Source organism: Macaca fascicularis, chromosome 4 (assembly GCF_037993035.2).
Source record: "Macaca fascicularis isolate 582-1 chromosome 4, T2T-MFA8v1.1".
Lineage (NCBI taxonomy): Eukaryota > Metazoa > Chordata > Mammalia > Primates > Cercopithecidae > Macaca > Macaca fascicularis.
Genome location: NC_088378.1, coordinates 67,704,326 through 67,726,908, shown reverse-complemented (window position 1 = coordinate 67,726,908; position 22,583 = coordinate 67,704,326). Strand labels below are relative to the sequence as shown.

General features: G+C 40.6%; 1 protein-coding gene and 1 pseudogene across 4 annotated transcripts in view; both read left to right on the top strand.

Moving 5' to 3' along the window:
• Positions 1-22,583, top strand: part of SOBP (sine oculis binding protein homolog) — a 173,972-nt gene that overhangs the window by 40,842 nt on the left and 110,547 nt on the right. For 2 of the 4 annotated variants that reach the window (XM_065543645.2, XM_065543644.2), the window contains exon 4: positions 1,746-1,897. The exons of the other annotated variants lie outside the window; for them this stretch is intronic. In XM_065543645.2, the coding sequence (XP_065399717.1) occupies positions 1,746-1,897 (152 nt within the window). The remainder of the gene's footprint in view (positions 1-1,745; positions 1,898-22,583) is intronic. 4 annotated transcript variants of the gene reach the window in all.
• The window catches only part of LOC135970565 (V-type proton ATPase subunit G 1 pseudogene), a 37,192-nt pseudogene continuing 16,458 nt past the window's right edge, over positions 1,850-22,583 (top strand).

Sequence of the window (22,583 nt, the reverse complement as noted above, 5' to 3'; positions counted from 1 at the left end):
TTTGAACAGAGCAAATTATTAAATACAGTAATTGTTTGACATTTGAATTTGTATTATGCCATTTAAAGAAAGTTATCAAAAATGTTTGACATCAAAGGTCATTTTTTATACTATCTCATTTGATAACAATAGATCACAATATGTAATTTGTGAAATACAGAAAGGTCATTAGAATGGCAATATTTCTTCCATTGAGGTAAATAAAACGCTGCACATAGTGCTGAGTGCTGATGCTCAGGGGGAAAAAAAGCCGTATCACTGCACTACAAATTAGTTTGCTTCTAATTTTGCAGGCTGATGACCACACTGCCTCAAACCAAATCTTTTCCCTGGAAATGAAATGATTGCATGACAGACTCTATGAACCCTGAATATGTCAACACTCGTGGACCAGGCCTTGCTTAGCAATTAGTCTTTGGGGGATTTTATCCAGAAATCAGACAACACTATACTAGTGCTTGTTGGGGATTTTGTGATTACCATTCATGTCTGGAGCATGAGTGTGGGATAATAATAATAATAAAAATTCCATAAAGGAAGAAGAGATGTGGCAGTCAGTCTCACACACACACACACACACACACACGCACACACACACTCACTGTCAATTGGGAGGACAGAGAAAACTCAAGATGTAGCAAAAGCTGTTAAGAGGCAACAAGGAAATATTACTTAGGTGTCTACTTAAAGTCCTTTTATTCACCCCTACCCACCCCTCAGAGAGGCCAGTTTTTCCCAGACCTGAATATCACCATCATAATTTTTGTCATAACTTCTGACTACCCGCACTATGATTTACTGAATATATTTTACTAATTGACTCACTTTAAAATCCTTTCTTTGTTTTAAGCAGTAGTATTTGTGATATCATGGGCTCATTATGCTAGTTAAATTTGTTTTCTTCTCATACAAAGGAAAAGAAATACAATTTAAATAGTGGAAATGTTTGCAAACCGCCTAAATTCATTCTGAACAACCCCATGACATGACATGAGGGGCTGGGAGGACCACCAATCTGGCTGAGAATGATCTGACATTTCCATTACCATCCCTCCATCCAGGGCCCATGAACCACATCACATGGAGGAGAATTTCAATCAGGCCTGCATCTCCCTTAGGACACCAGCGCCGGAAGGCTGCATTGTCAGAGTCTGTTCAGCGAGCCAGGCTTGTCCCTTTCCATTGCCAGAATCTGGCCGCGCACATCTTTCCTTTTTTGACTAAGAGCATTGCTTGGGAATTATTACATTGCAAGAGTAAACAATAGCACATATCGTTTAACAGTAATAGGGAACATGCCATGGTTGAGCCTGGCGCCTGGTCAAGGTTCACATAAGGGTGTTCCATTTGTAAGTTAGCACCCTACAAATTGTCCCACCCAGTGCAGATCCTGCAGGCTTTCACAGGACCTTTGAAGAAACAGGTTATTTTACAAGCTTCATTAGTACTGGGGCTGGTTTAACTAGGCAGATGAAGCTTTTTTTTTTTTTTTTTTTTTTTAAACCAGGCTAGGAAGCCCTAGGAGCCCTTGTGGCTCTGCCGTCATGCTCTGGTTTTTAAGTAAATGTCTTTTGGAAACTTAGGAGCCAAAAAAAGAGAAAGAGAGAGAGAAAGAAAAAGCACTTCTCCTCCAAGGTCCAGAAACTAAAATCAGGCCTGGGTAGCTCTGTCAGGTTCAGGGTGTGTCTAAATTTGAAGGGATGTTTGCTTCTGATATGAACATTTTTCTTATACTTTTATTATAGAAGATGATGTGTCAAATGTACAAATAATGTGTGCCTGGTGCCAGAAAGTGGGAATCAAGCGCTATTCCCTGAGTATGGGAAGTGAGGTGAAAAGCTTCTGCAGCGAGAAGTGCTTTGCAGCCTGCCGACGAGCCTACTTCAAGAGAAATAAGGTAAGAGCACCGGAGAGAGAGGCGGCCCCCCACAGGCCTCACCAGCCCACACGCGCATGTGCCACGTAGCTTCTAGTGGAAAACACTGTGCACCTTCTACTTTTATATTTTTATTCTTTCTGTTTTGTTGATTCCCCTTTTGTGTCATGCTTAACCTTTTGGAATAAGGAATCCCCTTCTAATGTGTTTCTCTTGGCTTAGTGTTTGTGTTCTGAGAGGGTGAATGAATCTGATGAGGACACTGTGATCACAGCTGGTGTCCTCATGGCCAGTGTATTTCCAGCAGTAGAGTGCAGACTGCGCTCTGAGTCCATGAAAGATAAGTGGTAGATATTCCTTATAAAAGCCAAGTAATTAGCCACAAAAGCATGGCCAGAAAGTTTTAGCCCACTTAGTTTAATTCTTGTACCCAGTGGAAATATTGCTATTGCTCTTTTCAAAATCTGGCCCACGAGTTCTTGTCAAGAAAAATGTTAAGTCTCTCTTGACATCTTACGTTAAAACTGATTGATACTGAGAAAAAATGAAATCATGAATACATGAAACAACATTGCTCACATAGCCAAGCATTTGCGAGAAGCATGGTGGGTAAACACAGGAACAGCCATCATTAAAATTTTTTTTTGTTTTATTTTAAAGACATCCCAGGTCTGAAAATGTCCTTTTTGAATAGTGTTAGCCACCATGGATGGGAAATGGAATGCATGATATTTTTACGATCACACACACATGCACACAACTATTTTCTGAATCCTTAAAGAACTGCTGTAGCCTTTGCCACCAACTACTGAGGTAACTTGCTAGTCCTCAATTATTTTCCATTGATATGTAAAGCTTCCTTAATTCATAAAATCTTTACTAAAATTGTCCACATTTTGTTGTTTCCATTTCTATAATACAAGATCCAAATCTGTTCTTTCTTGAAGCAAACAATTATTATTTTTCTAAAAGTGTGATATTTGCAATCCCGAAATGCTAATTATGGGCTCACTGCATTGCAAGAAGCACTGTTGCAGCAAATTATCTCCTGCAAATTTGGGTCACATTCATTCTGCCAAAAAACTTAATGCCGAAAGAATTAGGCTGCAGAATTCAGCGGGGTGGAATTTTAGTAGCAGTCTCTAAGAGTTAGGCTCATAATCTTCACTGGAACAGAGAGGCAAGTAAGGAAATTGTTTGGAATTCTTCTGGGACTGTCAGCAGTCAAGTTCACTTTCCCCTGGGAGGAGCCAGTGAATCTGGGGAGGAGGGTGGGAAGAAAATGGGAGACACATTTTGTTTTAATATAGGGGGATTAAAATGATCTACGAGACCCTGGGGCTCCCGTTTTGAATGCTGAGCACTGGAGTAACAACCCCAGGAGTGGGCCCAGTGCTTTCTTCTTCAAAGCCCTACTTACCACAACAAAATACTTTGCATTCCATCGCAGAAGATGGCTATAGAACAGGGCTTTTTGTCTTTCTATAATTCTGAAGGTTATGGGTCTGAATCTTGATGGGCTGCCTGTAGGGACTAAAATCAAGCAAGGTGGATTTGTCACAATCCTGGTGATACATGTTATATTTTGCAAACTGTATTTTATAGTGAGCCTTTGAAGAAAGGCACCTGATTCCATTTGGAAAAACACTCCAGAATACCATATCTATATCTATATTGTTTACATCATTGTAAAGTTTAAGGTCAAACTGAATTTAAGCTTTCATAGTGTACATTTTTGGAAAATGGATAACTGGGAGCCAGAATAGGAGTTAGCATTTGGAATACTTACAGCAGGTAAAGTCAGCAGTGGGAGGAAGCCCATCACATTTCACTTTCTACCAGGAGTTACTGGGGTATGTCTTTGAACATCTTGCTAAACCTGGAAGTTGCAGTGGTTTGGTGTTTAGCCAGTGACTTTGCCAGCTGATCTCAGTTGTCTATTAGTGTACAAACAATTCCTGCCTTCTCTGTAGTCTTCATCCTTCCTTATATGTCCCAAAGCTCTGACATGCTATGCCTTCTTGTGTGTTTTTTTTTCCCCAAATAGAGAAATAAACTAGTCATATCACTTGCTGGCTTTTTTTTTTTTTTTAATTTTAAAGAGTGTTATCTCTGTTACAATATTATATTGTATTACAATAAACATGTACAGCTGCTGCATTTCTGTTAACTGATAGGATTTTGTGGTCATTTTATTTAGGGCTTGGGTTTCCTAATGGATTGTATTAGATACCAGTCTCCATCCTGCCATTTCTAAGAACTGCTTGTAATAAGCCCTTGGGTGTTCCGTACTGAAGACAATAGCAAATAGCTACTTCTCTTCTTGTATCATTTAACAAAGTCCTTAGTCCTTGTTAATTAATTATGGACTTTCTTAATCTTAGAAAAAGGGCAAAATTCTTCCCATTCCTACATAACAGATTTTTTTTCTGGCTAAATTCTACCTTTTTTAAGTATTGAGAAGTGGATAGGAAACAGAGTGAATAATGTGTGTGCGCAGAACAGAATTTTGCCTTAGGTATAGTGTAGACTTAAAAAAAACATAAAATTAACTGTGCTGTAAATTATGCTTTATAATGACAGCCCGCTTCTTACTGGATAGCATGCTGGGATCTAAAAATGGTCTCCAAGTTGAACCCAAATTGCATGCATAACTTTACAAAGAAAAATCCTAGTAGAAAAGGTAGCTAATTAGGAGCAGTATTCAGCTGACCTCTGTTTTGTGTCTGAGCAACACCTGCATTTGTGAATGTAAATTGGACAGCTGTGCTTGTGGTCTCTGTGCGTTTCTCTTCACACACGCTTGGGTGTAGAGTCAGGAATTGATTTGCTGCTAAAAACAAGGACAAAAATAACCCAACTCTCAAAATGATGGCCCACTGAAAATGGGCTCTTTAAATTTCGTTTGCCTGTCAATTCTTCATTTCTCTTTGGGTTTTTCTGTCTGTTTAATGGGGTTGGTTGAAAGTGTCACATACATCTCTCACAGATTGTCAGTATGCAATAAGGTGGGATGGATTGAAGCCAGGTTAACCTATATAGTATATAGGTTATATTTTTAACTGAATTTAAATTTTTATTTGAAGAGTTGTCTGGATTGCTACAAATATTAGGCTTTCTTCAAAATACTTCTGCTCAACACTGCCAGGAGAGGACCATGAATCACAGCTGTATTCACTTAAGGACTCTAACTACTAGTTTACACATTTCAGAATGTTGGCTTAAGAAATGGATAGTGTTAATTCATAATATATTTTGTAGGATCCTTATCCCCGAAGGCTTATTTGCTGGCTTAAAATTTTTGAAACAGTAGGTAAGAAAAATACTTGTGTAGTCTGTGGGCAATGTATGACAATGGGATGTAAATCTCATTATTTCATGTGTTAGAGACTTTTCAGGGAACTAATAGCTCACTCTTTTCCCAGCCTGTTTTTGGACCTGAGAGCGTTTCTGTCCTTGTGATTCACCTAGGAACTGGAAAGTTGCAGAGACTCCTTAGTGATTTTGCACTCTTGTAGAAACATTTAGTTCAACTTGCTAACACCAGTTTTACTTTACATAGTAATACACACTTAAAAATTCTCTTCCCTAAGGGAGTAATGTCTTGTAACCATTATCCCTCTAAAAAGGAGTAACAAACAAGACCGCAAATATTAGTCACTTCCAAATGGCCTGTGTTTGATCTCTTTCCTTTTACATGGGAAATATCTTATTGTCCAAACTAATATCCAAAAATCAGGAAGGAAATCAAAAGTCAAGACAAACGGCCACTGCAGGCAATGTAAAGGATGATTGTTTACTTTTCTTGTTCAGATCTCGAGTTTTTAGTGTTCTTTGTGGATTAGGAATGTTGATAATTTACAAGTAAACACAAATTCCTAAGAGCACCAAAGTTTTGCTTCCTTGTTCTAGTTTTTCTCATAATTTGAAAAGCCGGGTGCCATGGCTCATGCCTGTAATCCCAGCACTTTGGGAGGTGGAGGTAGGAGGATTGTTTGAGCCCAGGAGTTTAAGACCAGCCTAGGCAATAGAGCGAGACCCTGTCTACAAAACATGCAAAAATTAGCTGGGTGTGATGGTGCTCACCTGTAGTCCCAGTTACTCAGGAGGCTGAGATGGGAGGATTGCTTAGCCCAGGAGGCTGGGGCTGCAGTGAGCCATGACTGGGCCGTTGTACTCCTGCCTGGGCAACAAAGCAAGACCCTATCTCAAAAAAAAGAAAAAAAAAGATTGAAATACTTCTTCAATAGCATAATATTGTTGTTCCCCAGCAGTCCATAATGGGAAGAAACCAATGTGGCTCAGAGATGAGGACAAGGATGCATTAAAAAGAAAAAGATGATATAGACAGAAACAACATTTGCAAATGATGCCATTAAGATTTCCTAACAATCATTATAATAATAACATAAATATTCAAGGAGGAGAATATTGTATTATTAGCACTTCTTTTACTTTCAAACTATATTCTTGGTTATACAGTGATCTCTTCTTAGAAGAGATTTCTTTTGGAAGAACCCATCTCTAATTAGCATGTATCATCATGTTATTTGGAGTCTATTTTATTTAGACATAGTCTATTTGTCTTTTTATTAAAGTTGAATATATCCTGGGAAAGATTTCTCAGTTTCAGACTTAATTATAGAACCAAGTAGTGCAGAAGAAATGTGTAACAATTGCCATGTTAATCTAGTGATTAACCTGTCTACTCTTTTTCCTTTAAATACCTGCAAGATTTAATTTGCAAAATGGCTATCATTCTTGAAGGCTTGGAGAAGGACATTAAGAAATAACTTGCAATTAATGTCCCCTGACCACCTGAAGCTCAGGCCACAGACTTGCTTTTGCCAGTTGCTTGCAAATATCCTTGGTCCACAAGTAAATGCACCCGGGGAGCCCCAGGGTTCTTCCTGTGGATTCCCCTTGGTTTTGACAGCCACCAGTGAGCCTCCTGGATCTGTCCAGCTGCACCCTGGCCTGCAGGATGATTGCTTGGTTTTGCAGTGTCCCTTAGTACTGTGCTATAAGCCTATCCACTGCCTCATGTGTATAGTGGCTTCTCCCAGGGATTTAGTCTGCAGGCCAGTGGCTGAGCTCCCTTTCGGTCATAGCAAACAGAGGTGTTCTCAGAAAGCTCTGGGGAAAGAACAACAAACCCAAGGGTTTGTTATTCTCTTGTATTTTGAAATACAGAATGGAATATTGGTGAGCTGCTGCAAATGGGAGGCTGGAGAAAGCAATCACAGAGGAGGGGTAAACATCAGTCCTTGGAAACACATTTGGGAGTAGGGTTAGAGCAGGAAAGTTCTGGCTAGTGAGGTAAAATGTAGGTCCATATAAAGTTTGACACACAGGCTCTTGAGGAGAGCCAGGAAGTGTTCCAAGGCAGAGGTTCTGCAGACAGAGTGGGACACAGTGCTCTAGAAAGCCATCAGAAGCTTCGGGAGAGGCATGTGACCTCATGTTCACCAAAACACTTGAAAACCACTTGAGAAACTCTGGTCTAAGGGATACCTGGAACACAGCATGGGACAAGTGGGTTTGTACTGAAAGGAACAGCAACCACTTCTAGTTTTTAATGAGCCACATGTTGGGAGACTGTGAAGGAAACAGCAATAATTCTAACCCATTAGCCAGAATGGACATGTGTTTCTGAATAACATTAGATATTTTAGATTAAATGTGAAGAGCTGATCAAAACTCTAAATAGCTGCAAGCCCCAGTCTGTGTTCAACATTTTTCAGGGAACGGAAGGGAGAGAGAGAATTTTTCATAAATCAGAATCTGGTCACCTGGGGATCAATACACAGGGCTATTGACGTATATGTCGGAATGTTAATTTTCAGACATAGTACATCTCTGGCCATCCTTCTGGTGACGGCTAATGCTATTCACTTAAATCAAGTTTTTTCTCATCTGAACTGCTGGTAATTATCCAATCCATCTAAAAGGCACGCTCCCTTTTAACATTAACCACAGTGTCAGATTGCATCAGCCACATTGTGTTCTGGTGACTGCTTCTGCAGAGTGATGAATGTGCGTGTTTGGAGTTCATAGTCCGACTGTCTGTTTGGGCAGTGGGCAGTTCAGTGAAACAAATGATCAGGAAAGGATCTATTTATTTGGGACGAGCGTTCTCCTTATCGATCCAGTCACTTACATTTCCCGCTCTCTCACCTTGCCACTAACGGTGTTCAGCTTTATCTGAACAATGAACATTTAAAGAATTATCTTAATAGATCATTTTGATGTGATTCTCTGATCATAAGCTGCATTCAGCACAGAGTTCCTCTTTGTGCCTGACTTAAAAAGGAAGGTGTTGTGAGACCTTATTAATAAAAACCAGAGGAGGGAGAAGGTTCTGAGAGTGCTTGGTGAACTGTCCTGAGAAACCAAGAGATAATGATTATTCATTTTCCTGGAATAGTAGTAATACTCTGTTGATTCAGTGCTTTGTTAAAAATGTTAAGTATCTGAATAAGTGCATGCATAAAAGGGCAGGTGACTTGCCTTGAGATATTTTAAGGTAGTAGATTGAGTCCTGAATTTTTCTCATACACCTTTGCAATGTCTGGTCACAATGCCTAGTATACTCGAGTGGCCCCATGGGGGATCCAAGCTATAGATATGCCTGTGGTTATTTTAATTTCTCCTCCATTTCAATATCTCTGGATAGCTTTTGTACACATAAGCAGAAGTGTGAACTGGCCAAGCCATGTGTAATTCTTTGTTCCTTGGGCTCTTTGCTCTTTGTTTATATTATCACAGATTAGAATGAAATAAAGAAAATCTTGCTACAAATAGGCACTTAATTTCTGTCCTAGCAGTTGAGACTGAGAATGGGAAATTCCCTATGTTACAATCCACTCTTAGGGTGGCTGTGCACACAGTGGAATCTAATGTCTACTGACAGACTGCCTTTGGAGGTTACAAACATCAGTCTATTGCATTCTCTGTAAACACAGGCTGTGGGCCAGAGCTGGACTCTACTACAAGCTCTGTGAGGCAGATCAATGGTTTAATGAATCCATAAAGATGCTTGAACTCTGCTGCAATTTACTGAGCACTCTAGTTAAATGAAACTCCTGTAGTCTTTAACAAAGATAGTGATAATCGATGGTGGGGGATGGAAGTCCATGTCCAGCAGTCACAACCTCCCAGAATTTGTGTTGTCTCATTGCTAACAGAGGGTTAGTCACATTCAGTCTCTGAGGCTCACTGTGTCTATGTTGATATTTGCTCAATGTTTGAGAGCTGAATTTGGCCCAGAGATGACATAATCTTAGTAATGTTGCTTCTGCGAGGACTATTTTTAAACTATGAAATATTATTTAAAATAAATTTCTTTAAAGTGACAAGATTAAGCTCAAGAATTATATTTGTTCTAACAGGTAGTGTCTTTGTAAGTCATCCCCATGATGAAAAGTAAATAGTGGAATAAAATCCATTCCTGATTAAGTCCTCAAAATGTCAAATTGCATAGTGTTGGAGAGCCCTGATTAATTTTTCCATGGTAAAATATTCCTCATTAGTTTGCTATGGTTGAGGGTTAACCACTCCTATTATAAATTCAGACATTAATGTATTTTCTGCTTAATTCATCTTCGAATAGAGGAAAATATAGTTAGTAGATATGAATTTTTTACTTCCAAATGTGCTTTGGAAACATTATACTGATTTATGAGAGAGCTTTGGAGGCATATATTCTAATTCCTTCATAAATATGTTGAAATGTATTTAAAAGTATTTAACCACCTTTGATTGTAGAAAAACAAGTGCCTTGACTTTGAAATGATTATTTTTCCACAGAAATAGTAGAAGTTATGACATAATTCAAAGATTTTGCATCTGATTTTTGTCACAGAAACTTAAACTTTCTTAATGTTTAACTTTCTTGATTAGCTAATTAGCATTAATTAATCCCACTCCAATAACTATATTTTGGAGGTTCCATGGGTAATAGGAATTTTGAGATATTATGACTGCTGATTTTCACTGGCCTTTTGCCAAACATTCCATGATAAAGCAGTGATTTTTATATGGATCTCATAAATGATATGTTATCTTGTAATCTGTTTTGATAGAATGATTTCATACTATTTAAAATATGGTGAGCATTTTTATGACCGCACATCTAAATCTTTGATATAAGGAGAATCTTTGAAGGACGTGACACTTTCTGTGATAATCTGTAGGATTGTATGTTTCATAAGTGGAGCAATATAAATTGATATCAAAGAAAAAGGGGAGTTTGCCCAATAGGAAATAAGTACCTCCCTACAGCTTTTTGTTTGTTTTTAGCCACACTTAAAAGAAATCTTGTTATTTAATTATCCATTCATTCTTTAAAAAATAAAATAAAAAGATATATTGAGCCCGTGTACGACACTAAGCGTGTTTTAGTCTTGGTGGATAGACTTTTGAACAAGAGAAAAAGTCCCTGTCTTAAAGGGACTTACACTCTGGTGGGGGAGATAGATGATATATACAGGCTTAAAAATATCTTTGTAATATAATTTCAGGTAGGAAAAAGTGCTATGAAAAAAAAGCAGACTGAGGGAGAGGCTCGTGAGGGGCTGCTGTTTTATGTCTGAGGACCACAGGAGTTATTTTTGAGGAGGTGACGTGTGCTGGGGACAGAAGGAAGTGACGGAGCTAGCTGTGTGTGAGGAGCTGGCAGCAGAGTGTCCTGTGGAGAAGGGGGAGTAAGTGAGAAACAGAGGTCCTAAGGCAGGAACAGTCTTGGCATTTTTGAATAGCAGCAAGAAGTACAGATGTCTGGAGCGGAATGATCAAGGTGGTGAGAAGCCAAATGACGTAGGCTGGAGAGGCAGTAGTTTGGAGTTCATTCTAAGTGTGATGGCAGCTATTGGAAGCTGTTGAGCAGGATGGGAGATAGGATCTGATTTTTGTTGTTGATTGGGCCTCTGTGGAGGAAGTAACACGTTTAGGATCCCGTATGCAAGGGGGATTTGGAGAGTAAGAAAGGCAACAGCATTCGCATCAAAGTTGGGTGTGTCTGGCAATAGAAAACTAAAAATATCTTGTTCACTGAATTATTCATTAGTAGTTATGAAACATTTCCCAGTAGCAAAAGTGTGTTGAACCAATTTAGTTTTGTGTGTGTGTGTTTTGTTTTTTTGTGTGTTTTGTGTTTTTTTGGGGGGGTAAGGTGTGGGAGGAAAGGCATCAGGGAGGGATACTGTTCGGTAAGTGTTCTGACACAGCAATTTTCTTTCTATAGGGCAGGTGGGGCTTGTCCCCAATCTGGTAGAGAGGTTAGGGCCTCAGAAGGCAAACTCCATGCAGAATCTAACTCTTGCTCTGGGAGACCTACAGCATCCAAGGGCCTTCTCAAGCCCTAGCCTTAGAGGTAGCATTATGGTAAAGAGATGGTAGTCTTGAAGAGACCATCTTTGGCTAAAGGGATTATTTTGAAGTCTGTTTTATTCTGAGAGTGGGTATAGTTTGGTGATTACTTGTAGGGTGTGTCAGGATTTTTAATACAAGTAACAGAAGACCTCAACAATAAAAGACATCATTTGGAGTTATCAAGTCCTAAGCTAGTATGTACTTTGGGGCAGGTTGATTCAGCAGCACAGTGGTCTTATCACGGTCCCATTTCTTTCCATCTCTGTGTTCTTCCATATAGAGTGTTGGCCACATTCCATGGCAAGCTCCCCAGTGGTTATGGGACAGCTGCTAGCAGCAATCAGGGCTACACACTTTCTTGTTGACATGCTCTGGAATGAGTGTCTCTGTCCTAGCATTCCAAAAAAGAGTCTTGAAATTCATACTCGTTGTCTATGCTTACATTACATGCTCATACCTGAACTGGGGGCGCTATGACGAGAGAGAGCAACGGAATGTCTAGCATGAGCCAATCAGGGCTTCCCTCTGAAATTCAGGTTGAGCTCATTTTCCTCTGAAGCCCATGGGCAGCATGGGGAGGGGTAGCTACCAGAATGAAAGTCAGGAAACTGTTAGGGAGGGGACCAGAGTGATGGCTGATGGGAGATGCCAGCAAATGCCCACAAGAGAGAAAGAGAGATGATTTCCTGAGGTTATTTCATGAAGTTGAATTCTTTACACAATGGATGTGTCACACCTGTCTACTCTTGACATGTGGGAGAAATAATCCAAAGTGGATTGAAAGATAAAAATGTGGTTAGCATTCATCATAGGGTCCTTAGATGAACCACCTCTTCTACCCAGCACCAGCTGTTTTGAGAAACCTGATTATTAGAACACTGGCTCTGGTATCAGGACTGATGTGATCACTGTTTCCACTCTTTTTGGACTTTAGAACATGAGATTGCACAGAACTAAAACAAAGGGATTGTGGCTAGCTGTTATCCCCATTTATGAAGAGGAACAGTGGTGCCATTACAGCAGCAGATAGCCCAGAATATAGTTTCCTCAGTGTAAGTGGCCTAGGAGAGGCTGGCCAAGGGCTGTATTGGATGTGGGGAGCTAGATGCTTTGAAGTAGAAGTCTGATGGGATGAGGCTGCTGTTACCCATCAAGAGTTAGCTGGTCCAGCTCAGAGTCGCTGCCGCCATGGCTAGTCAGTCGCAGGGGATTCAGCAGCCGCTGCTGGCCGAGAAGCGGGCAGCCGAGAAGGTGTCCGAGGCCCGCGAAAGAAAGAACCGGAGGCTGAAGCAGGCCAAAGAAGCAGCTCAGGCTGAAATTGAACAGTACCGCCTGCAGAGGGAGAAAGAATTCAAGGCCAAGGAAGCTGCGGCACTGGGATCCCATGGCAGTTGCCGCACTGAAGTGGAGGAGGAGACCCAGGAGAAGATGACCATCCTCCACACCTGCTTCCAGCAGAGCAGGGATGAAGTCTTGGATAACCTCTTGGTTTTTGTCTGTGACATTCGGCCAGAAAGCCATGAAAACTACCGCATAAATGGATAGAAGAAGAGAGAACACCTGTTCTGTGGAGTGGCATTTTAGATGCCCTCATGAATATGAAGCTTTAGCACAGCTCTAGTTATATTCCTATGAAATGGCATTAAATTATTTCCATATATTATATAGTAGGTCCTTCCACTTTTTGGACAGTAGCAAATCTAACATTTTTGTACAGACTTAGAAATTATCCAAAGATTTCATCTTTTTACCTCATATTTCTTAGGAATTTAATGGGTATATGTTATCTTTTTTTCCTATGCCTTTTGGCTCAAGCAACATGCATATCACTGTTGACTTTTTCTTTCTTAGATATAGTTAAAAAAAAAAAAAACACCACATAACCATTATTTTAAGAAAGGAAGGGATTAAATATTTTTTTTTCCCTAACACTTTCTTGAAGGTCAGGGGCTTTATCTATGAAAAAGTAGTAACTAGTTCTTTGTAACCTGTGCGAAGCAGCAGCCAGCCTTAACGTAGTCCATTCTTGCTAATGGTTAGAACAGTGAATACTAGTGGAATTATTTGGGCTACATTTAGTTTCTCTTAATCAAAATTACTAGATGATAGAATTCAAGAACTTGTTACATGTTATTACTTGGTGTATCAGTAATCATTTAAAAGTAAAGACTCTGTCATGCAAAAAAAAAAAAAAAAAAAAAAAAAGGAAAAAAAGAGTTAGCTGGTCCACACATTGAAGCTACTTTCTTTGTGGCTGAAAACTGTGTCTGCTAAACAGAAGGAAAAGAGAAGTATTCAGAAGAATTGTGATACAGTCTGAGGCTAAATGCTTCAAGTTCAGGTGGCCAAAGGAGTAGAAGTATTGAAGATTGCAGCTTTCACCATTATTAATTATTTATTTATTCATTCAACAAATATTTGTTGAACAGTAACTATGGGAGTTGCAGTGGCCAACAAAACCTGGTCCTTGCCCTCATGAATCTTATAGTCCATTGAGGGACAGAAGTTTATTTAAATAATAACACAAATGTGAAATTGTCACTGTGGCAAGTGCCTTGATAGTATTGGGCACAGTCCCATGAGAACCTTTTTCAGGGTGAGTTGACTTGTCAGAAGATCTTGAGGCTTCCCTGAGTAAGTGGGACTAGCACTGAAATCTGAAGGATAAAGAGGTGTTAAGTAAGGAAAGAGAGAAGGAAGAGCTTTTTGGGCTGAGGGCACCGCAGTGTGCTTTCTAATTTTGGCATTGATTTGCTCTTTCTTTGCTAATTTCATGTTCTTTATGGAGGAATGGTCCTTTACCCACAAACAAGAAAACAAATTGAGCAAACAGATATTCCCTGGAATGATAACCCCATTCATCCATTTGTTTGCAAATTCCTTCCTTCCTTCCTTCCTTCCTTCCTTCCTTCCTTCCTTCCTTCCTTCCTTCCTTCCTTCCTCCCTTCCTCCCTCCCTCCCTCCCTTTCTCTCTTTCCCTCTTTCTCTCTCTCTCTCTCTCTCTCTTTCTCTCTTTCTTTCTCTCTTTCTCTCTCTCTCTCTCTTTCTCTCTTTCTCTCTTTCTTTCTTTCTCTTTCTTTTTCTTTCTTTTTTCTACCAATCCTTGGGGATTCATTGCTTGCCTGCTGGCCTCTGCCTGCTCTGACTTTTTGATCAGCTTCATGGACTATAGAGTTAGCACATTAATACTAAATCACTTCAGAGAGTATACAGCTTGTAACTCTTGAAGATAGAAGCATTTTATAAATACATCATAATACTGTAATAATCACAGTGATAACTATAAGAGCTTAAGTGTTTTTAACTATCAAATGTACTAGAAAAGCAACAATGACAACAGAGAAAAGATTGTGCAAAAATGCACTGATTTGAGAGAGGAGAATAGTGTAATTACTGTCTGATGAATGTGGTTGAAAGATAAATGAGATAACTCACTTTTTGCTGGAAAGAGCCACAGAAAGGGCAGATACCCTCATCCCCACTAGGTGAAGAGATGTAGTTTTGTTATATATAGAGAACTACATAATTACGTCAACATTAATGCAAGGGCAGACAGAAAGTTTGGGTAATGATGAATTCCAGGACAGAGAACTGCAGATTGACACTCAGGTCCCTACGCAAGACAATTGTGATAAAATGGAAACAGAACACCATGTTTGCTGGCATAGCAACAGAGGGTGATTTTTGTGGTGCAGTGGTATGGTGGGAAGGAAGGGATTCTCCTCCCTTTCTTTGTATTCTTTGTTTCAGCCTCGCGTCTAATTTTAGTACCTAAAATCATGATGACAACTTTATAGAAATGTAGTGACAAATAAATAGGCAGGTGAGTAATTCAGATTTTATCTTCCTGGGTCTTACCTGGGTGATGCGGACATGGATATTCCTAATGAGAGGAATCTGAATCTCTCTTCAGGATGCCAAATGGGAGAGATGACCCTTTTAAGGCTACCCACACTTTTTCCTGCCTCAGGTGACTGTGAACCCGGGACTTCGAGTTCAGCTGGAGTCAGCAGCCCCTCTCCAGTTCTAGTAGCTCCTGAAAGCCACACATAATGACAGTCATTTCCAAAAGAGGCTGATTTTAAAACTGTGCTGAAAATGGCTAACAGCAGGCTGAAGGTTAAAGTAAAAAACTTAAAAACCATAAAATCTGCCTGGAGGCTATTTAAGCAAACTGTTTTAGAGGCACAGATGGTTCATATACCTCTGAGCCAAAAACAAAAAGGAAAAAGGGGACAGTAAAGCTGGCGTGATTAAGCAGACAAGTATGAAAGTTTTATTAGTACTAAAAAGGCATCCTTTAGAAAGTAAAAGAATCTGTCTCAGGAAATTCGGAAGATATATTAAAGACCAATGGGAAATGGAGAGGGCACACAGATGACATTTCGGAAAGCAACCAAAGATAGTGAAGACACACAATGTACACATGGACACTGGATATCAGAAGCTGTGCTCTGAGGACCTTAGGAAGCAGTGTAAGAGAAAGATACCGTATATGGACAGTTGGGAGTAGCTTCCCTGTCCTGTATCTGTGATGTAGAGCAGGTTTTATAAGGATTTTGTGCAACTTAAACAGTGGTTTGAATCTCCAAGGAAAATCAGTTGAAGCAAATTTGAGAAGCTTAAGTGCCATAAATCAGAGGGTCCAAAACATATGAAGGAAATAAAGTACGATGTTGCTGATAGCATTAAAAATAGCACTTATACTTGAGAGTGGAGAAGTCACTGGGGTGCAAGGGCATCCAGCCTCTCGAGGGTCTGCTTTGTTGCATCCTGGATGCAGTCCTCCAAGTATCTTCCCATGAGTGTGCAGGTACCTGCACTCATGTGCACACAGAAAGCCTCTGGATTTGAGATGGGCGAGTATCCATTATCATAATTTTGAGAAAAGCCAGACTCTAAGGAATGACAGAATAGTACAAAGTTTGCAGGGTCACTATATGAGGAGCCTCCTTTGAAGGAAAAAAAACAAAAAACAAAAAACAGTATTTATGTCTTGAGTTAGCATTTGATACAAACCTAAATAAAAATGACCAAATATAGCCTTGCAAAAAAGTAAGGTAAGTTGTTTGGATTTTCAAAAATCCAAGTAATTCATTTAGAGTTTGGCTGACTCCCCCTGAAGAGACCCTTGAGGAACATAAACAACTGAAGACAAGAAATAAGGCCCCGCCTTGGATTAAGAACCTGGGGAAGGAGTGGATGATATTCCTCAGAGTAGAGAAGTTAATAGTGTACCATCCCAGGGGTTTATATTAGTAGTGTCCCTTGGTAATACCAATGGCTTATTTGGCAGTAGATGACAGGAAGAAGGGAGCATTCCCTACTTTCTCTTAGTTGCTTTCATTTGAAAAACCACAGAGAATTACCCTCTCCCCAAAAAGAAACCGTTACAAATATATACATATAATGAGGTAACCTGACATCAGATGCAATTCCATTCACTCAACCATCAGCGAGCACAAGGGAACAAAACGTTTTAATCCTCACGTCCCTGATATGAGCTGACTCTCAGCATCCCCAGAGAGGAGAACTTGGTCCCATCTGTAGGGGGCTCATTGTGTTGCCTGCCTAGAGTAAAAAAATTAACGTTTAAATGTTTGACTGCATTAAAGACAATTTTTAAAAGCAGACAAAAGTATGTCAAACAATATGCTGATAATCAAGCTATGTCCCTTCTCACAGGAAACGTGTAGTTCATTCTTCTTGAACCTGATTTTTATAAAAGGCTAATGCTGAACTTTAAAAGAGTTGACACAGAGGATTAAATGTATTTTTATTGTACTGCAGGCTATACAAATATAGGATACAAAAGCCTGAAAAGGTATATTGTTGAGGACAAAAGAACTAATAATAAAACTAAAGAATTGATAAATGTAAATGTAATCAAAGTGTATTCAGTCTCAACACTCAGGGGTAACCTTTGCAGTTGGCCACAATGGGGAAAGACTGGATCAGACTCCATGGCAGATGGTTTAATACATAGTGCATATATTAATCCATGGAGGCAGCCCTGGAAATGCAAGCAGGTTGTTAATGATCACAGATAGCAGTTGTGAGCTGCTCCTGGTCTTGCAGTTAGGTGTTCAGATGTCATGCTTCGGGGTCCAAGTTGATGGGTTTCTAGGTTGGGAAAACATTTTCCCCCTTCTATTGCACTGCACAGCTGATAAGGCATGCTTCAGGGAAGGAGTGATTTAGACTATTGCAGGTGAAGGGAAGGGAGAGAAGGTAGACTTACAACCCAGTCCCATGATTTAGTTTGATGACTTCTTACTTCTAGTTAAAGTGGTACCATTGAGAGCTCATTGAGTGTGAGGGATTTGTGAATCAAATGTAAAGGGAGCAGACACTACTGCTGTAAATCCAATAGAACTTCAAATCTGACATCAAGTCAATACTGCTTACCAACAACAACAAAAGGAATCCCCAATCTCATGGCCTACTGGCATCAGAGAAAACCATGTACAAATAATATAATTTTCTTTTTCTCTGTGTGTGTGTGTGTGTGTGTGTGTGTGTGTGTGTGTGTTTGCGAGAGAGAGTCTTGCTCTGTTGCTCAGGCTGGAGTGCAGTGGCACGATCTCGGCAAGCTCCGCCTCCTGGCTTCATGCCATTCTCCTGCCTCAGCTTCCCAAGTAGCTGGGACTATGGGCGCCCGCCACCATACTCGGCTAATTTTTTGTATTTTTAGTAGACCCAGGGTTTCACCATGTTAGCCAGGATGGTCTTGATCTCCTGAACTCGTGATCTGCCCGCTTCGGCCTTCCAAAGTGCTGGGATTACAGGCGTGAACCACCGCGCCCGGCCAACCAATAATATACTTTTCAACTTTCTTTATCATGAATTATTTAATAAGTAGAAAAGAATATTGACCTCCCAAATTTCAGCACATTCAAAGTTGACTTAAAGAGTGAATTAAGGGCTAGGTGCAAAGGCTCACATCTGTAACACCAGCACTTTGGGAGGCTGAGGTGGGAGGATCACTTGAGGCCAGGAGTTCATGACCAGCCTGGACAACATAGCAAGACTGTGTTCTACAAAATATAAAAAAAAAAAAATTAGCCAGGTGTGATGGTGCACACCTGTTGTCTCAGCTACTAGGGAGGCTGAGGTAGGAGAATTGCTTGAGCCAGAAGTTTGAGGTTGCAGTGAGCTGTGACTGTGCTACTGCACTCCAGCCTAGGTGACAGAGCAAGACCTTATTTTGTAAAAAATAAAAAAATTAAAAAGTTGAATTAAAAACAGATAAACCGGCCAGGCACGGTGGCTCATGCCTGTAATCCCAGCACTTTGGGAGGCCGAGGTGGGCGGATCACGAGGTCAGGAGATCGAGATCATCCTGGCTAACATGGTTAAAGCCTGTCTCTACTAAAAATACAAAAAAAATTAGCTGGGCATGTTGGCAGGCGCCTGTAGTCCCAGCTACTCAGGAAGCTGAGGCAGGAGAATGGCGTGAACCCAGGAGGCAGAGCTTGCAGTGAGCCAAGATCACACCACTGCACTCCAGTCTTGGCAACAGAGTGAGACTCCATCTCAAAAATAAAAATGAAAATAAAACAAAACAAACAAACAAACAAAAAAACAGGTAAATACAGAGAATTAATTATAAAGAGGCATACTCCCAAGCCCTATACTGGGGTGGAGCTCATAGAAATCATTATATTATTGAAGCACAAATTGATTATAGAAGCTTAAATCAAGACAACCAGAATTAAATAGAAACTCAGGAAAAAAAAAAACCCTAGATGCCTTATGGTGTTTCATTTAGGGTGTCATTTTGCATTAAATGCGATGAAAGAAGAAAGTTAAAGTGCCCCAAAGTAAATGGAGTTAGAACTTTATATTTCCATTTCCCCAGAAGTACAACTCCCCTCCTCATTCAAGCCCCTTTGGCTCATTTTTTTGCATTTCTAATGTAGTAATTTAGTACTTAGTAAATATCAGTTAATTTTTAATTTTTTATGATCATATAATTCAGCTCTGGATAGGGAGATGTTTGATGTTCCATGGCCTAGATATTTGGCTAAATGTTTGATCAGTTGCAAGTAAAGGTGATGTAGAGTAGACCTCAATGTCCTTCTCCGTATGTGAACAGGGAGATGGGGTGATGTACTGGAGAAAACCTGTGTCAAAACAACCTTGATAGTTAACTCCTATCACCTGCACTCTCCAGGGATGTCCAGGAACCTGGTAAGCTATGGTCATGTTACTCTAACCCAGCAGTGCATGGGAGGAGACATGGAGAGATGGGCCTTACTCATTCCTGGGCAGCCTGGCACCCGTGGGGTCCCTCCTCTCTACACCTGAAAGGCCAGTGGGGACAGGAAGGAAGTTGGCAGCTTCCATTTTGGTCTTGAGTCCGGAAGCTGAAATAATCCTTTCTGTCACTGAGCCCCCTTGCAGGGCAGCTGCTAACAGGAACAGTTGACCCACACTCAGCTTGGACCAGGATACTGGAATAGTGTGGGCAGTGAAAGGCTGGAGAGAAGCATAAGAATGCGTATTTGGGTACAGACTGGTGTCTGTAAAACAAGCACATGAATCAGCAACGCAGTGAAGTCCTCAGAGGATGGAACTTGTCTCAGGGCTGGGTGCTGTGATTAGACATCTGAGACGTGGTTTCTGCTCAGAAGAGTGTCTGAGCGTGTGAATTTTTCTGTGCTTGTGTGGAAGTTGACCTCACACCACACATTTATTCACTTACGCATTTATTTAACAAGCAATATTGAACATCTGCAGCATGAAGGGCATTGTTCTGTGGCTGGGGATACAAAGATAGATAAAGAGAGGTCCTTGCCTCTGAGGCTCTCACAGTTGAATGGGGAGAGCAACCAGTAAACAAATGACATGACGTGAGGCGTGCTGGAACCGATGCGGGTAAGAAGAACCCGGGCACCACAGGGTGACTTACCCAGCCCAAAGGCCAGGCTCTATGCATGAGTGAGCACATGCTAATTTAGAGACCAAAATATAGATTCAGGAAGTGGAATGGATAGAAAAAAGGATGGCGAGGCTCACAAAGGATGTGAGTCAGGAATGAGAGTGCCACATGTCACACATTAAAAAACAAATGCATAACCCTTACTGTCATTCCCATGTTGTGCTTTAACATTTTAAAATATCACAGACTTTGTAGGAATGCTTGAAACAATACTACATAACTTAAAAAATGGATTTTTGACATCATTTTGCCCTTGGGATGTTTTATGAAGAAGTCTTCAGGAGATAAAGGAGGCAAAGAAGCAGAGAATCTAACAGACAGGGCTCAGGGCTCATGGATAAAGTAGTGCAGAGACTGACAGGCACGTGAAGAGTTTAATATGTGTCTGCACATTTCCTGAACTGTACAAACTTAAAGTGATGGTAGAAAACTTCTCCAACATCCTCCTCCTACGGCCGAGAAAATTGTGGCCCTGAGAAGTTAAGTGACTTGCAGGGGCCACACATCTAGTCGGGGGTGGATACCACAACAGATACATCAGCTCTGATGAAGTTTCTGAAGTCAGTAACAAGAGGAGGCTGTAATTGCAGTTGCCTGAAGAGCAACAGAAACTGGTCTCCTTCATGATTAGAATATCAGTGTTTAGTAAGTGTACATACAAACTTCGTAAAATGGCGTAGTATGCTATTTTTCAAGCTTTTATTTACTATGAACCAGTAGTAAGAAATTTGTTTTATAATTTGGTACGCACACACACAAACTCATAACCAGTTTCACGGAATCTAAGTCACTTTGATGATGGCGTTTTCTTGATGTTACCAGAAGGTATCAATGAAGATTTTCATACAATTATGTCACAGCTGCAACCTGGCTAAAAACAAGGGTAAAATGAATCGTGATTTCAGAAGCGTTAAAATGTGAAAAATATCTGGATTTTAGAATACACAAAATAGGGCATATGTATTTAAAACTGAAATAAAAGGCCGGGCGCGGTGGCTCAAGCCTGTAATCCCAGCACTTTGGGAGGCCGAGACGGGCGGATCACGAGGTCAGGAGATCGAGACCATCCTGGCTAGCACGGTGAAACCCCGTCTCTACTAAAAAATACAAAAAACTAGCTGGGCGCGGTGGCGGGCGCCTGTAGTCCCAGCTACTCGGGAGGCTGAGGCAGGAGAATGGCGTGAACCCGGGAGGCGGAGCTTGCAGTGAGCTGAGATCCCGCCACTGCACTCCAGCCTGGGCGGCAGAGCGAGACTCCGTCTCAAAAAAAAAAAAAAACTGAAATAAAAATTTTGTGAAATAATACAGTACTTATTTTCCTATGTGATGCATTCTGATATTTTCTGTTTTATTTTATTTAAAAAATTGTTGATTGGGGCTGGGTGCGGTGGCTCATGCCTGTAATCCCAGCACTTTGGGAGACTGAAGCAGGTGAATCACTTGAGGTCAGAAGTTGGAGACCAGCCATAACAACATGGTGAAACCTCGTATCTACTAAATATACAAAAATTAGCTGGGCATGGTGGCACATGCCTGTAATCCCAGCTACTCGGGAGGCTGAGGCAGGAGAATCACTTGAACCCAGGAGGTGGAGGTTTCAGTGAGCCAAGATCACACCACTGTACTCCAGCTTGGGCATCAGAGCAAGACTCTGTCTCAAAAAAAAAAAAAAAAAAAAAAAATTGTCGATTGGGACTTACTGATGAGCTGAGAAGCTTGAAAATAATAGTAAATAGGTATATTTGTATGAAATGTCATTATCTTGGTAGGTTGGGAGCCTTCAGTTTCTCACCATTGGATGGATTCTCCTTGACCTTAACTCTGCAATTTCACCAAGTTAAACCGAGCTATGATCAGTTATTCTAAACTTTCATTGTGGGCTCTCTTAGCAGAGTTATATTTATCACTTAAAATGGCCAATGGCTGCTCCATTTATAATTTGTTTTAAGTATGCATTTGTCTTGATGGAGAACTGCAGGTGATGTGCGTATTGATCAGATAGTAAAAGGAATGCTCACATTTTATGCTGTGCTATATGAAGCTCTTGCATCGGGTGAAAGTGAAGCAGAGGAAGGCACTTCCCTGGCTTTCCCACCCTTGCTCCTCCCCACCAACTCAGAGGAAGACCAGACAGTGAGGAGGGGATAGACTCTCACCATGTGTGGCCTGGTCTTCTCCATTCCACAGTCAAATGAGATGAGGCCCAGGCCTGTTTCACATAGCTGTGTTGTTAACCATGGCATGAGACACATCCTTCACAAGGATTGGCCAACATCAGGGGAGTTGATGAGAGAACGTCTTGGCTACAAATAGAAAGAGTGGCTGACTCTATTTCAAAGTCAGCCACTGGTCGGGGTGGTGGTATGTACCTGTAGTTCTAGTTACTCAGGA